Source organism: Aythya marila, assembly GCF_965140915.1.
Source record: "Aythya marila genome assembly, chromosome: 31".
Lineage (NCBI taxonomy): Eukaryota > Metazoa > Chordata > Aves > Anseriformes > Anatidae > Aythya > Aythya marila.
Genome location: NC_139072.1, coordinates 1353477 through 1367245, shown reverse-complemented (window position 1 = coordinate 1367245; position 13769 = coordinate 1353477). Strand labels below are relative to the sequence as shown.

Sequence of the window (13769 nt, the reverse complement as noted above, 5' to 3'; positions counted from 1 at the left end):
CCCCCCAGCCCCATAGAGCCCTATAGGAACCCCATAGCCCCCCCCCAGCCCCATAGAGCCCTCCCGAACCCCATAGAGCCCCCCCCACCCTATAAGAACCCCATAGACCCCCCCCAAACCCCATAGACCCCCCCCAGCCCCATAGAAACCCCATAACCCCCCCCAACCCCATAACTCCCCCCCCTAAACCCCATAACACCCCCCAAACCCCATAGCCCCCCCCAACCCCATAACCCCCTCCCCAACCCCATAGACCCCCCCAACCCCATAACCCCCCCAACCCCATAGAAACCCCATAGCCCCCCCTCCAGCCCCATAGACCCCCCCCAAACCCCATAGACCCCCCCCAGCCCCATAGAAACCCCATAACCCCCCCTCCAGCCCCATAGCCCCCCCCAGACCCCATAACCCCCCCCCAACCCCATAGACCCCCCCCAAACCCCATAACCCCCCCCAAACCCCATAGACCCCCCCCCCAAACCCTATAGACCCCCCCCCAAACCCCACAAACCCCCCCCCAAGCCCCCCCCCCAAAAAAATGCCCCCCCCTTGGGCCCTGACCCTGACCCTATTCTGGGTCCCGGGCCTTATGGGGCGCCCCACAACCCCGCCCCCCCCCCCGCCCCCCCCGCCCCCCCCCATCCCCCAGTGCCCCCCCCAAATTTGCGGCCGCTGCCTGGGGGCCATGGTGGGGCTGGGGGCGCTGGGGGGGGCCCTGCTGCTGGTGGGGGGGGTCCTGTGCCAGCAGCTCCTCCTGCGGGGGGGGGGGGGGCGCCCCAAAAGGCGCCCCCCCCCGCCAAGAACTTTGGGGACCCCCCCCCCCACCTTGGGGGGACGACGACCCCCCCCCTCTGCCGCCCCCCCCCAAAATTTGGGACCCCCCCGGCCCCCCCCCCCCCCAGCCCCGCGTCACTTTGAGGGAGATCGGGGAGTTTTTTCAGCGGGGGGGGGGGGAAGGGGTAAAAAAATATTAAAAAAAATTTAAAAAAAAATTAAAAAAGGGGGAGGGGACCCCAAAAATAAGTTGGGGGGGGCCCCAAAATTTTTCGGGGGGGGGGTGAGGGTCTGGGGGGGTCATTTTGGGGGTGTGGGGGGGTGAAAGGGGCGATGGGGAGAGGTTTGGGGGGGTAAAATGCCCGTAAGGGGGGTTGGGGGGTCTTGAAACTGTCATTTTGGGGATTTGGGGGGGTTTTGAAACCGTCATTTGGGGGTTTTGGGGGGGGTCTTGAAACCGCCAATCAGGAGCAAGGGGGTGCCCCAAAAATTTAGTTAGGGTTGGGCCCCAAAAATGGTATTTAGAAATTTTGGGGTGCCTTGAAACCGTCATTTGGGGGTTTTGGGGGGGGTCTTGAAACCACCAATCGGGTGTTTTGGGGTGCCCCAAAAATTTAGTTAGGGTTGGGCCCCCAAAAAGGTATTAAGATTTTTTTGGGGGTGCCCTGAAACTGCCAATTAGGAACTTTGGGGTGCCTTGAAACCGTCATTTGGGGATTTTGGGGGGTCTTGAAACAGCCAATCAGGAGCACGGGGGTGTCCCAAAAAATGTTAGTTAGGACTGGGTCCCAAAAATGGTATTTAGGAATTTTGGGGTGCCCTGAAACTGTCAATTAGGAACTCTGGGGTGCCTTGAAACCGTCATTAGGGGGTTTTGGGGCATCTTGAAACCACCAATCAGGTGTTTTGGGGTGCCCCAAAAATGTCTGTTAGGACTGGGCCCCAAAAATGGTATTTTGGACTTTTGGGGTGCCCTGAAACTGTCATCAGGGATTTTGGGATGCCTTGAAACTGCCAATCAGGACCTTTGGAGTGTCCTGAAACCTCCAATCAGGTGTTTTGGGGGATCCTGAAACTGCCAATCAGGAATTTTGGGGTGCCCCGAAACCACCAACATGTTGATGGACCTATGGGGCACCCCGAAACCGCCAATTTCTCTATGGACCTATGGGGTGCCTTGAAACCGCCAACTTCTATGTGGACCTATGGGGCATCCCAAAACTGCCGGTGTCCCCATGGACCTATGGGGAGCCTCGAAACCGCCAATACATCCAAAGATCTATGGGGTACCCTAAAACCACCACACATGGATGGATCTATGGGGGTGCCTCGAAACGGCCAATTTCTCCACGGACTTATGGGGCACCCTGAAACCGCCAGTGTCTCCTGGACCTTTGGGGGTGCCTTGAAACCGCCAATTTCTCTATGGACCTATGGGATACCCCAAAACCACCACACATTGATGGACCTATGGGGGTGCCTTGAAACCGCCAATTTCTCCACGGACTTATGGGGCACCCTGAAACCGCCAGTGTCTCCTGGACCTATGGGGTTCCTCGAAACCACCAATTTCTCTATGGACCTATGGGGTGCCCTGAAACCCCCAACTTCTCCATGGACCTATGGGGAGCCTCGAAACCACCAACACATCCAAAGATCTATGGGGTACCCCGAAAGCACCACCATGTCCAAGGACCTATGGGGTGCCTTGAAACCACCGGTGTCTCCTGGACCTATTGGGAGCCTCGAAACTGTCAACTTTTCCCAGGACCTATGGGGCACCTCGAAACCACCAACTTCTCCATGGACCTATGGGGCACCTCGAAACCGACAGTGTCTCCTGGATCTATGGGGAGCCCCGAAACTGCCAACTTCTCCCTGGACCTATGGGGAGCCTGGAAACCGCCAACTTTTCCCAGGACTTATGGGGCGCCCCGAAACTGTCAACTTCTCCCTGGACCTATGGGGTGCCTCGAAACCGCCAGTGTCTCCTGGATCTATGGGGAGCCCCGAAACTGCCAACTTCTCCCTGGACCTATGGGGAGCCTGGAAACCGCCAACTTTTCCCAGGACTTACGGGACACCTCGAAACTGCCAGTGTCTCCTGGATCTATGGGGAGCCCCGAAACTGCCAACTTCTCCCTGGACCTATGGGGAGCCTGGAAACCGCCAACTTTTCCCAGGACTTAAGGGGCGCCCCGAAACCGCCAACTTCTCCCTGGACCTATGGGGAGCCTCGAAACCGCCAACTTCTCCCAGGACTTACGGGGCGCCCCGAAACCGCCAACTTCTCCTCGGATTTATGGGGCTCCTCGAAACCGCCGTTGCCTCCCTGCCTTATGGGGCACCCCGAAACCGCCGCCAGCCCCCCGCCCAGTCCCGGGGGGGGGTGGGGGGGGCCCCCAAGCTGTGGGGCCCCGCCCTGGGTGGCGCTTCCTGCCGGCGCTCCCCGCTTCCTGCCCTCACCGCCCTCGCCCTGTCCCCCACCAACGGCTGCGGCCCCCAAGGTACCGGGTGGGGAGTCCTCGGGGGGGCACCCAAGGGTGCTGGGGGGGCACCCAAGGGTGCTCCGGGGGGTCTTGGAGGTGGGGGCGGGGGCGTTACGGGGCGCTCCGGGGCGTGGGGGGGGAAGTTGGGGTGATAAGGGGGAGGGGGAAGATGCTGTGGGGACGTGGGGTGGGGACCCAAGGGTGCTGGGGGGCACCCAAGGGTGCTGGGGGGGCTTAGAGGGTCCTAAGGGGGTTACGGGGAGGGAAGGGTGCTGCGGAGCACCCAAGGGTGCTGGGGGGGACCCGAGGGTGCAATGGGGGACCCGCGGCTTCCAAGCGTGCCGCGGGGAATCCCAAGGGTGCGCCGCGGGCACCCAAGGGTGCTGGGGGGGAACCGAAAGGTCCCGAGGGTGCTATGGGGGACTGAAGGGTCCCAAGGGTGCCCCAGGGGGACCCAAGGGTGCTGTGGGAACTTGGGGGGGGAGGGGGACTAGGGTTTGATTGGGATTGTGGGGTGACAAGGGGGGTTGTTGGGCACCCAAGGGTGCTATAGGGACTAAAGGGGGGTCCAAAGGCTGCCAGGGGGCACCCAAGGGTGTTATGGGGACCCAAGGGTGCTATGGGGTGGGAGTTCGGGGTGCTGAGGGGGTTGTGGGTGTCCAAAGGGTGCTAGGGAGACTTGGGGGGGGGGGGGTGGAGCACCCAAGGGTGCTATGGGGAGTCCCAATGAGGATTTTTGGGGAGGGGAGAGGCTGAGAGCATTGGAGGGGGGGGTCCCAAGGGTGCTAAGGAGGGTCCCAAAGGTGCTGGGGGGGTCCCAAGGGTGCTTGGGAGATCCCAAGGGTTCTGGGGGGGGTCCCAAGGGTGCTTGGAGGGGGGTCCCAAGGGTGCTGGGAGGGTCCTAAGGGTGCTAGAAGGGGGGTTCCAAGGGTGCTTGGAGGGTCCCAAAGGTGCTGGGGGGGTCCCAAAGGTGCTGGAGGGGTCCCAAGGGTGCTGGGGGGATCCCAAGGGTGCTGAGGAGGGTCCCAAGGGTGCTGGGAGGGTCCCAAGGGTGCTGGGGAGCTCCCAATGGTGCTGGGGGGTCCCAAGGGTGCTGGGAGGGTCCCAAGGGTGCTGAGGGGGTCCCAAGGGTGCTAGAAGGGGGGTCCCAAGGGTGCTGGGGGTGTCCTAAGGGTGCTGAGGGGGTCCCAAGGGTGCTGGGAAGGTCCCGAGGGTGCTGGGGGGATCCCAAGGGTGCTGGGGGGGTCCCAAAGGTGCTGGAGGGGTCCCAAGGGTGCTGGGGAGCTCCCAATGGTGCTGGGGGGTCCCAAGGGTGCTGGGAGGGTCCCAAGGGTGCTGAGGGGGTCCCAAGGGTGCTGGGGGGATCCCAAGGGTGCTGGGGGGGTCCCAAAGGTGCTGGAGGGGTCCCAAGGGTGCTGGGGGGATCCCAAGGGTGCTGAGGAGGGTCCCAAGGGTGCTGGGAGGGTCCCAAGGGTGCTGAGGGGGTCCCAAGGGTGCTGGAGGGGTCCCAAGGGTGCTGGGGGGTCCCAAGGGTGCTGGGAGGGTCCCAAGGGTGCTAGAAGGGGGGTCCCAAGGGTGCTGGGGGGATCCCAAGGGTGCTGGGGGGTCCCAAGGGTGCTGGGAGGGTCCCAAGGGTGCTAGAAGGGGGGTCCCAAGGGTGTTGGGGGGGTCCCAAGGGTGCTGGAGGGGTCCCAAGGGTGCTGAGAGGATCCTAAGGGTGCTGAGGGGGTCCCAAGGGTGCTGGGGTGGTCCTAAAGGTGCTGGGGGGTCCCAAGGGTGCTTGGAGGGGGGTCCTATGGGTGCTGGGGGGGTCCTAAGGGTGCCAGAGGGGTCCCAAGGGTGCTGGGGGGTCCTAAGGGTGCTGGGGGGGTCCCAAAGGTGCTGAGGGGGTCCCATGGGTGCTGTCCCCCCCCCCACAGGGACCCCAGGACATGGGGGGCCACCCCCTGGCTCGCTTGGCTACCGCCCTCTGCGCCCTCCTGGCCACCTGCGTCACCGCCCAGGACCCCCCCGTGGCCACCGTCGCCACCTTCACCCCCTCCCCCACCCTGGTGGCCACCGAGGGCCAGGAGCTGGCCACCACCGAGACCCCACCGGAGACCACTCCCGGGACCCTCCAGTGGCCCAAAAGCCCCCTCGGGGACCCGGTGGCCACCACCCCGGACCACCAGGACCCCCTGGTTGGCTACCAAGCCACCTCGAAGAGCGGCGGTGGCCACCACCGGGGGCTGGTGGCCACCGGTGGCCACCACCACGCCGTGACGGAGGCCACCCTTTGGGTGGCCACGGTGGCCACCACCGGTGGCCACCAGCCGCCGATGGAGCCCACCTTTGATTACCAATCTTTCGGGGGGTTCACTAGCCACCAGCCACACTTGGAGGCCACCAGTGGCCACCAGAAGAAGGCGGTGGCCACCAATGAAGGCCAGGTGACCTCCTGGGTCCCCATGGGCCACCAGCCAACGTTGGAGGCCACCACTGGCCACGACCTGATAGAGGTGGACACCACTGAAGACCAAATGATCTCCTTGGTCCCCACTAGCCCACAGCCAACGTTAGTGGCCACCGGTGGCCACCAACCACCTTGGAAGACCACCGGTGGCCACCAACCAACGTTGAAGACCACCGTTGGCTACCAATCACCTTGGAAGACCACCATTGGCTACCAATCGCCTTCCAAGACCACCGTTGGCCACCAACCAACGTTGAAGACCACCATTGGCCACCAGTTGCCTTGGAAGACCACCATTGGCTACCAATCGCCTTCGAAGACCACCATTGGCTACCAATCGCCTTCGAAGACCACCATTGGCTACCAATCGCCTTCGAAGCCCACCGTTGGCCACCACTCAACCCCGTTGACCACCGTTGGCCACCACCCAACCCCGTTGACCACCCTTGGCCACCACCCAACCCCGTTGGCCACCACCGAGCTCCTCATGGCCAACCCGGGGGCGACGCCGGCCCCCCAGAGCGGCTCGTGGCGCTGGCTACTGTTGGCCTTGGTGGTAGCCATATTGGTGGCCATGATGTTGGCGGCCTGGTGGCAAGTCCGGCGCCGGCGCCACTCGGGCTCCACCTCCTTCGGGCCCTGGGCCGGCCCGGCCTTGGTGGCCGAGGACGATGGCGGCGGCGGTGGCGCGGCCGCGGTGACGCAGCCCTTGGTAGCCACGGTGGCCACCATGCAGCAGGAGCCCACCCTCAGCACCTTCCGGGCCACCTCCGGCTCCGTGGCCATGGAGGAGCTGACGCCCACCAAAGGGGAAGAAGCTCCGGCCAATGGGGAGCCCGGGGCTCAGGCCACGCCCACCACTTAGCCCCGCCCATCCCTCCAAAAAAGCTCCGCCCCCTTTAGCCCCGCCCAAGGGACCCCGGTGGTCCCCGGCCCCAATTTTGTGTCATTTGTCCCCAGTTTTGTGTCCCCTGTCCCCAATTTCCTGTCCCCTGTCCCCAATTTCCTGTCCTTTGTCCCCAATTTCCTGGCCCCAATTTTGGGTCTTCTGCCCCCAATTTTGTGTCATTTGTCCCCAATTTCATGTCATTTGTCCCCAGTTTCAAGCCCTCTGTCCCCAATTTCCTGTCCCTCGTCCCCAATTTCAAGTCCTTTGTCCCCAATTTTCTGGCCCCAATTTTGGGTCTCCTGGCCCCAAATTTCATGTCCTCTGTCCCCAGTTTCCTGTCCCCTGTCCCCAATTTTGTGTCATTTGTCCCCAATTTCATGCCCCCTGCTCCCAATTTTGTGTCCCCTGTCCCCAATTTCCTGTTCCCTGCCCCCAATTTCCTGTCCCCAATTTTGGGTCCCCCGTCCCCAATTTCGTGTCCCCTTTCCCCAATTTTGGGTCCCCCATTTCCTGTCCCCTGTCCCCAGTTTTGTGTCCCCCGTCCCCAATTCCCTCTCCCTGTCCCCAACTTTGTGACAAAATTTATATTTTTCTCCTTTTTTTGTACTTTTTTTTTTAATTTTTCAGAAGCTATTTAATAAAAACATCCAGACCGAGCTGCGGTGTCCCTGTTTTCCCCCCAAAAAATAAATGTCCCCCCCCCCATATAGCCCCGTGTCCCCCCAAAATATGTCACCCCCCCCCCCCCATATAGAAGAGGCCCAGTTAATGCCCCTTTCTCTCCCAGTTCTCCCAGTTTGAGCCCAGTTTGGGGTGGGACGTGGCATGGGGCGACACCTCCGGCACCCTTGGGTGACTCACGGGGCCCCGGGGCCCCTCCTAATTAACCCGGCCCCTCCTAATTAACCCAACCCCTCCTAATTAACCCGGGCGCCACCTGGCTGTGACATCACTGCTCCAGCACTCGATGACGTCATTTCCTCGTTTATTTATTGCCTTCAGAAGGTGAGAAACCAGCCCCGAAATGGGCCCAAACTGGGTTGTTTTCTCCCCAAAAGGATGGGGGAAAGAAATCCAAGATGGCCGCCCCCATAGCAGTGCCCTCAGTCCAAGATGGCCGCCCCCACAGCAGCGCCCTCGGTCCAAGATGGCTGCCCGCTCTGAGGGGTGCTGCTCAGTCCAAGATGGCCGCCTGCCCGCCAGGATGACGTCACGGCGGTCCCCCGACGCCAACGGATCCAAGATGGCCGCCGCCACCCAAGATGGCCGACAGCTCAACCGCCTGGTGGCCACCGCCGCCATGTCCCCAGCTTAGCCAAGATGGCCGCCAATCCAAGATGGCCGCCACCCCAAGAAGGCTGCCACACCCAAGATGGCCGCCACACCCAAGATGGCCACCACCCCCCAAGATGGCCGCCACCCCAAGATGGCCGCCACCCCAAGATGGCCACCCCTAGCTCCACCCCCAAGGTGGCCACGCCCCCTAAGACGGCCACACCTCCTGGCCACGCCCATCCCAAGATGGCTGCCCTAGGCCCCGCCCCCAAGATGGCCGTTCTCCGCTCCACCCCCTAAGGCAGCAGACCTAAGCTCCACCCCCAATATGGCTGCCCTTCCAGGCCCCGCCCACAAGATGGCCGCCCTAGGCTCCGCCCCCAAGATCTCAACCCTCCAGGCCCCGCCCCCAAGATGGCCACCCCTTTAGGCCCCGCCCCCAAGATACCAACTGTTCTAGGCCCCGCCCCCAACATGGCCACTTAGGCCACGCCCACTCCAAGATGGCCGACTACGCCTCGCCCCCAAGATGGCCACCTCCACAAAATGGCTGCCTTAAGCCCCGCCCACCCTCCATGCCCCGCCCCAAGCTGGCCAATCAGGCCCCGCCCCCAAGCTCTCCACCCCACCAGGCCCCGCCCTTAGCCCCGCCCCCTCAGCACCCCATTGGCCGCCACCCCGGCGGCGGCCATGACGGCGATGAGGGAGGCAGCAGCCGATAGGGCGAGGCCCATGAGGGCGGCCATCTTGTCGGCGGGGGCGGGGAGGACACAGGAAAGGGGCGGGCAGGGGGCGGGGCCCGGTGGGCGGCAGCCAATGGGAGCAGCCGTGAGGACAGGGAGCTGGCAGCTAAGCACCGCCCACAGGAAGCCGCCCTCGGCCACCGCCAAGATGGCCGCCGCCACCGCCCGCAGGCAGGCCCGGCACCGCCCGGCGGCCATCTTGGGCGTGGCGGTCACGTGATGGGTGGGGGCGGCCCGATTGGCTGCGGCGTAAGGGGACCAGGCGGCCATGTTGGGGGCCTCGGTCACGTGACCCTCGTCGGCCATCTTGGATTCGGCGCCGGGGAGGCTCCAATTGGTCAGCTTGAGGTCTTCGGTCACGTGATCCTCGTCGGCCATCTTGGATTTGATATGTGGATGTCTCCAATTGGTCAGCTTGAGGTCTTCGGTCACGTGACCCTCGTCGGCCATCTTGGATTTGGCACTCGGGTGGCACCAGTCATCCCTATTGGCCTCCTCGGTCACGTGATCCCCGTCGGCCATCTTGGATTTGGCACTTGGAAGGCTCCAATTGGTCATCATGAAGTCTTTGGTCATGTGACCCTCGTCGGCCATCTTGGATTTGATACTTGGAAGGCTCCAATTGGTCATCTTGAGGTCTTCGGTCACGTGACTCTCGTCGGCCATCTTGAATTTGGCACTTGGGTGTCTCCAATTGGTCACGATGAGGTCTTTGGTCACGTGATCCTCGTCAGCCATCTTGGATTTGCCAACCGGGCGTTGCCGGGCGGCCATCTTGCCTTCCCTCCCATGGCCCCATGGGGCGTCGGCCATCTTGGCTTCCTTCCCTGGGCGGGGCCTCGAGGTTTCCGGGAACCCTTCCGCCCACATCAGGGCCGCGCCCTCCTCGCCCTTCTCCCGCCCGGCGGCCATCTTACTTCCGGGACCACGCCCACCACGCCCGCTCCTTTCCTCCCTGGCCCCCCGTTGGGCGGCCATATTGATCCACTCCCCCCTGCGATCGGCGGCCATATTGGCCCACTCCCCGCCGTTTCCGGTGGCCATATTGCAGAGCCCGAACCCCCCATGCTCGGCGGCCATATTGGCCCACTCCCCTCTGTGCTCGGCGGCCATATTGGCCCCTTCCCCTCCATTTCCGGCGGCCATATTGCAGAACCTGACCCCCTCATGTCCGGCGGCCATATTGGCCCACTCCCCTCCATTTCCGGCGGCCATATTGCAGAACCCGAACCCCTCACATCCGGCGGCCATATTGTACCGCTCACCCCCATGCTCGGCGGCCATATTGGCCCCCTCCCCTCCATTTCTGGCGGCCACATCGCAGATCCCGCCCCTCCCTCTTCCTTCGCCCACCTCGAACATCCTCCCCCTCTCGGCGGCCATCTTGCCGCCCTCCCCCCGCCCTTCCCTCCGCGGCTCGGGGGGCTGCAGGATGCGGAGGAGGGTGATGGGGAGGAGGGCGAGGAGGAAGGAGAAGCTCCAGAGGGCACCCATGGGTGCGGCGAAGTGCTGGTTGTAACAGAGGGTGGCGCAGAGGCGCCGCAGCCCCCGGGGGGGCGCGGGGGAGGTGAGGGGGGGGTCCCAGGCGCAAACCAGGTCGTGGGGGGGGCCCCGCCAGACGGAGCGGGCGAAGACGATGGCGAGGAGGCGGAGGGCCAGGAGGAAATACCAGCGGCCGGCCCCCGGGGGGGCCAGAGCCCCCCAGGCCACGTGGAGGAGGGGGTGCAGCAGCTCCACCGCCCCCTCCAGGAGCGACGCCATCTGGAAAAATTGGGGGGGGGGGGGTTATGGGGTTAGGGGGGGGTTGTGGGGTCAGGGGGGGGGAGTTAGGGGGTCGGGGGGGGGTTATGGGGTCGGGGGGGAAGTCAGAGGGGGGGTTATGGGGTTAGAGGGGGGGGTTATGGGGTCAGAGGGGTGGTTATGGGGTCGGGGGGGGGTTATGGGGTTAGGGGGGGGTTGTGGGTTCAGGAGGGGGGGGGTATGGGGTCAGAGATGGTGTCGGGGGGGGTTATGGGGTTAGAGGGGGGTTGTGGGGTTAGGGGGGGGTTATGGGGTCAGAGATGGGGTCGGGGGGGGGTTATGGGGTTAGAGGGGGGGTTATGGGGTCGGGGGGGGAGTTAGGGGGTGGGGGGGGGAGTTAGGGGGTTGGGAGGGAGGTTATGGGGTCAGAGGGGGGGTTATGGGGTTAGAGAGGGGGGTGATGGGGTGGGGGGGGTCAGAGGGGGATGTTGGGGGGTGATGGGGTCAGAGGGGGGGTTATGGGGTCAGAGGGGGGGGTTATGGGGTCGGGGGGGGTGATGGGGGCAGAGGGGGGAGTTATGGGGTTAGAGGGGGGGTTATGGGGTTAGAGGGGGGTTATGGGGTCGGGGGGGGTGTTGGGGGGCTGAGGGGAAGATGGGGGGGATGGGGGGAGGGGGCTGCCCATTGGGATGGGGAGGGGGGGGCATAGATCGCACTGAGACCCCCCAGGGACCCCCTTTGTGCCCCATAGATCCCCCTGCCCCCAGGGACCCCTCCAAAAACCCCTCTGTGACCCCCAGGGACCCCCCCTCAGCCCCATAGATCCCCCAGCCCCACAGCTCTGCCCCATAGCCCCCCCCACAGCCCCCCCCCTGCCCCATAGCCCCCCCCCCCCCTACCTCCCGTCTCTTCTTCCTCCTCCTCCTCCTCCTCGGGGCCGGGACTGGGCAGCTCGGGGATCCCCCAAGCCCCGCCCCCAAAGGGGGAGGAGCCACGAGGCCACGCCCCCAGCCCCTCCCACCCACCCAAGAAGGAGGCGGGGAGAGGCGTCGGGTGCCTTTAATTGGTAATTAGGGGGGGAATTATGTTAATGAGGGGGTAGGGCCACGGGGTGGTGATGAGAGGGGCGGGGTAAAACCTGGAGGCGGAGCCTGGGAGCAGGGGGAGGAGCCAAAGCCCGGCCCGGATCAGGACTTGGAGCTGGGGGAGAGAAGGGAAACACGGCCTGGATCCCAGCCTGGAGCCTGCATGGATCCGGATCCGGCCTGGATCCGGAGCAGGATCCGGATTGGAGGCCAAAATCTGGAATGGATCTGGATCAGGATCCGGATTGGAGCCAGATCCCGGGCCAGGATCCGGATTGGGGCCCAAAACCTGGCCTGGATTGGAGCCAGGATCCGGATTGGAGTCCAAAACCCGGCTTGGAGCTGGCTCAGGATCCGGATTGGAGCCAGAACCCGGGCCAGGATCCGGATTGGGACCCAAAATCTGGCCTGGATCGCGGCCAGGATTGGGATTGGGCCCAAAACCTGGCCTGGATTACAGCCAGGACGCGGATTGAGGCCAAAATCTGGCCTGGATTACTGCCAGGATTGGGATTGGAGCCAGAACCTGGCCTGGATTACTGCCAGGATCTGGACTGGGGCCCAAAACCTGGCCTGGATTGCAGCCAGGATCTGGATTGGGGCCAAAAATCTGGTCTGGATCACCCTGAGGATCTGGGTAAGTGCCAAAACCTGGCCTGGATTACCCTTGGGATTAGGATCAGTGCTAAAACCTGGCCTGGATCCCCCTCAGGATCAGGGTCTGAACCAAAATCCAGCCTGGATAAACCCCCAGGATCGGGGTCCAAGCCAAAACCCGGCCTGGATCCCCCTCAGGATCAGGGTCCGAGCCAAAACCCGGCCTGGATCCCCCTCAGGATCAGGGTCCGAGCCAAAACCTGGCCTGGATCCCCCTCCGGATCACAGTCAGATCCAAAACCCGGCCTGGATCCCCCCGTAACCACCCAAACCCCCCCCCAAACCTCTCCCCCGACCCCATCCCCGCCCCGATCTCCCTCGGGGCCCCCTCCCCGACCCCATAGAGACCCCCCCCCCATATCACAACCCCCTTCTAGGGGGGGTCCACTCACCCCAAATCCAGCTGCCGGATCCAGCTGACGGTGCGTCCCCGGGCCTCCTCCCAGCTGTAGAGGGGCCGGTAGCCGAAACGGCGCTGAGCCTTGTCGGTAGCCACGGTGAAGGGGGTGCTAGCCACGGCCAGGGTGTAGGGATTGAGGAGGGGGGCGTAGGGGCAGAGGGGCTTCAACAAGGCCCTGAGGAAGGCGTTGAGGTGGGCCAGGACGAGGAGGAGCCCCCGGGGGGCGCGGGGACCCCCGAAACGGAGCCCGGCGGGGCCGAGGAGGAGCATGTTGAAGTCTTCGTAGGCGGCGTAGGGCGAGGAGTCGTAGCAGTAAAAAACTTCGCCCCCCACGCTCGAAGGGTGCCGGAGGGCGGCGCGGGCGGCCAGGAGGTGCATCCAGGCCACGTTGCCTGCGGGGGGAGAGAGAATAAGGGGGTTACGGGGGGTTTTGGGGGAAATAAGGGGGGGTTTGGGGGAAATAAGGGGGGTTTGGGGGGAAATAAGGGGGGTTTGGGGGGAAATAAGGGGGGTTTGGGGGGAAATAAGAGGGTTTTGGGGGAAATAAGAGGGTTTTGGGGGAAATAAGAGGGTTTTGGGGGAAAATAAGGGGGTTTTGGGGGAAAAAAGGGGGTTTGTGGGGAAATAAGAGGGTTTTGGGGGAAATAAGGGGGGTTTGGGGGGAAAAAAGGGGGTTTTGGGGGAAAATAAGGGGGGGTTTTGGGGGAAATAAGGGGGTTTGGGGGGAAATAAGGGGGGTTTTGGTAGAAATAAGGGGGTTTGGGGGGAAATAAGAGGGTTTGGGGGAAAATAAGGGGGTTTTGGGGGAAAAAAGGGGGTTTGGGGGGAAATAAGAGGGTTTTGGGGGAAATAAGGGGGGGTTTTGGGGGAAAAAAGGGGGTTTTGGGGGAAAATAAGGGGGGTTTTGGGGGAAATAAGGGGGTTTGGGGGAAATAAGGGGGGTTTTGGGGGAAATAAGGGGGTTTTGGGGGAAATAAGGGGGGTTTTGGGGGAAATAAGGGGGTTTGGGGGGAAATAAGGGGGTTTGGGGGGAAATAAGGGGGGTTTGGGGGGAAATAAGGGGGGTTTGGGGGGAATAAGGGGGGTTTGGGGGAAATAAGGGGGTTATCGGGTCAGGAGATGGGGTTATGGGGGGGGTTTGGGGGAAAAAAGGGGGTTTTGGGGGAAATAAGGGGGTTTTGGGGGGAAATAAGGGGGTTTTGGGGTCAGGAGATGGGGTTATGGGGGGTTTTGGGGGAAAAAAGGGGGATTTGGGGTTATGGGGT

The 13769-nt window shown here is 63.3% G+C and overlaps 3 protein-coding genes across 3 annotated transcripts; 1 reads left to right on the top strand and 2 right to left on the bottom strand.

The window, feature by feature from the left end:
* The first annotated feature begins 1241 nt into the window (after positions 1-1241).
* LOC309888904 (uncharacterized protein) lies at positions 1242-7152 on the top strand. The gene is made up of 2 exons (XM_082781543.1): positions 1242-3281; positions 5183-7152. Exons 1-2 carry the CDS (start codon positions 2586-2588, stop codon positions 6578-6580), a joined length of 2094 nt encoding a protein of 697 aa, XP_082637669.1. The 5' UTR covers positions 1242-2585; the 3' UTR covers positions 6581-7152.
* A 1368-nt stretch (positions 7153-8520) lies between these two features.
* LOC309888984 (uncharacterized protein) lies at positions 8521-11375 on the bottom strand (the record flags this gene model as incomplete). Its single annotated transcript, XM_082781643.1, has 2 exons — positions 11262-11375; positions 8521-10383 (listed from the first exon to the last, which is right to left on the bottom strand). The coding sequence occupies exon 2, from the start codon at positions 10381-10383 to the stop codon at positions 8521-8523; it is 1863 nt and encodes a 620-aa protein (XP_082637769.1). The 5' UTR covers positions 11262-11375.
* Positions 11376-11405: 30 nt separating this feature from the next.
* On the bottom strand, positions 11406-12895 carry LOC309888912 (3 beta-hydroxysteroid dehydrogenase type 7-like). Its single transcript, XM_082781554.1, has 2 exons — positions 12497-12895; positions 11406-11562 (listed from the first exon to the last, which is right to left on the bottom strand). The coding sequence occupies exons 1-2, from the start codon at positions 12880-12882 to the stop codon at positions 11550-11552; spliced, it is 399 nt and encodes a 132-aa protein (XP_082637680.1). The 5' UTR covers positions 12883-12895; the 3' UTR covers positions 11406-11549.
* Between the last annotated feature and the right edge of the window lie 874 nt (positions 12896-13769).

What these genes read in the sequence shown, in the direction of transcription:
- LOC309888912 (XM_082781554.1), bottom strand. Translation starts at nt 12,882, where the DNA reads ATGCACCTCCTGGCCGCCCGCGCCGCCCTCCGGCACCCTTCGAGCGTG.
- LOC309888904 (XM_082781543.1), top strand. Translation starts at nt 2,586, where the DNA reads ATGGGGCACCTCGAAACCGACAGTGTCTCCTGGATCTATGGGGAGCCC. An exon ending in CAACGGCTGCGGCCCCCAAG is followed by an intron (nt 3,282 to 5,182) that starts GTACCGGGTGGG and finishes CCCCCCCCACAG; the next exon opens with GGACCCCAGGACATGGGGGG.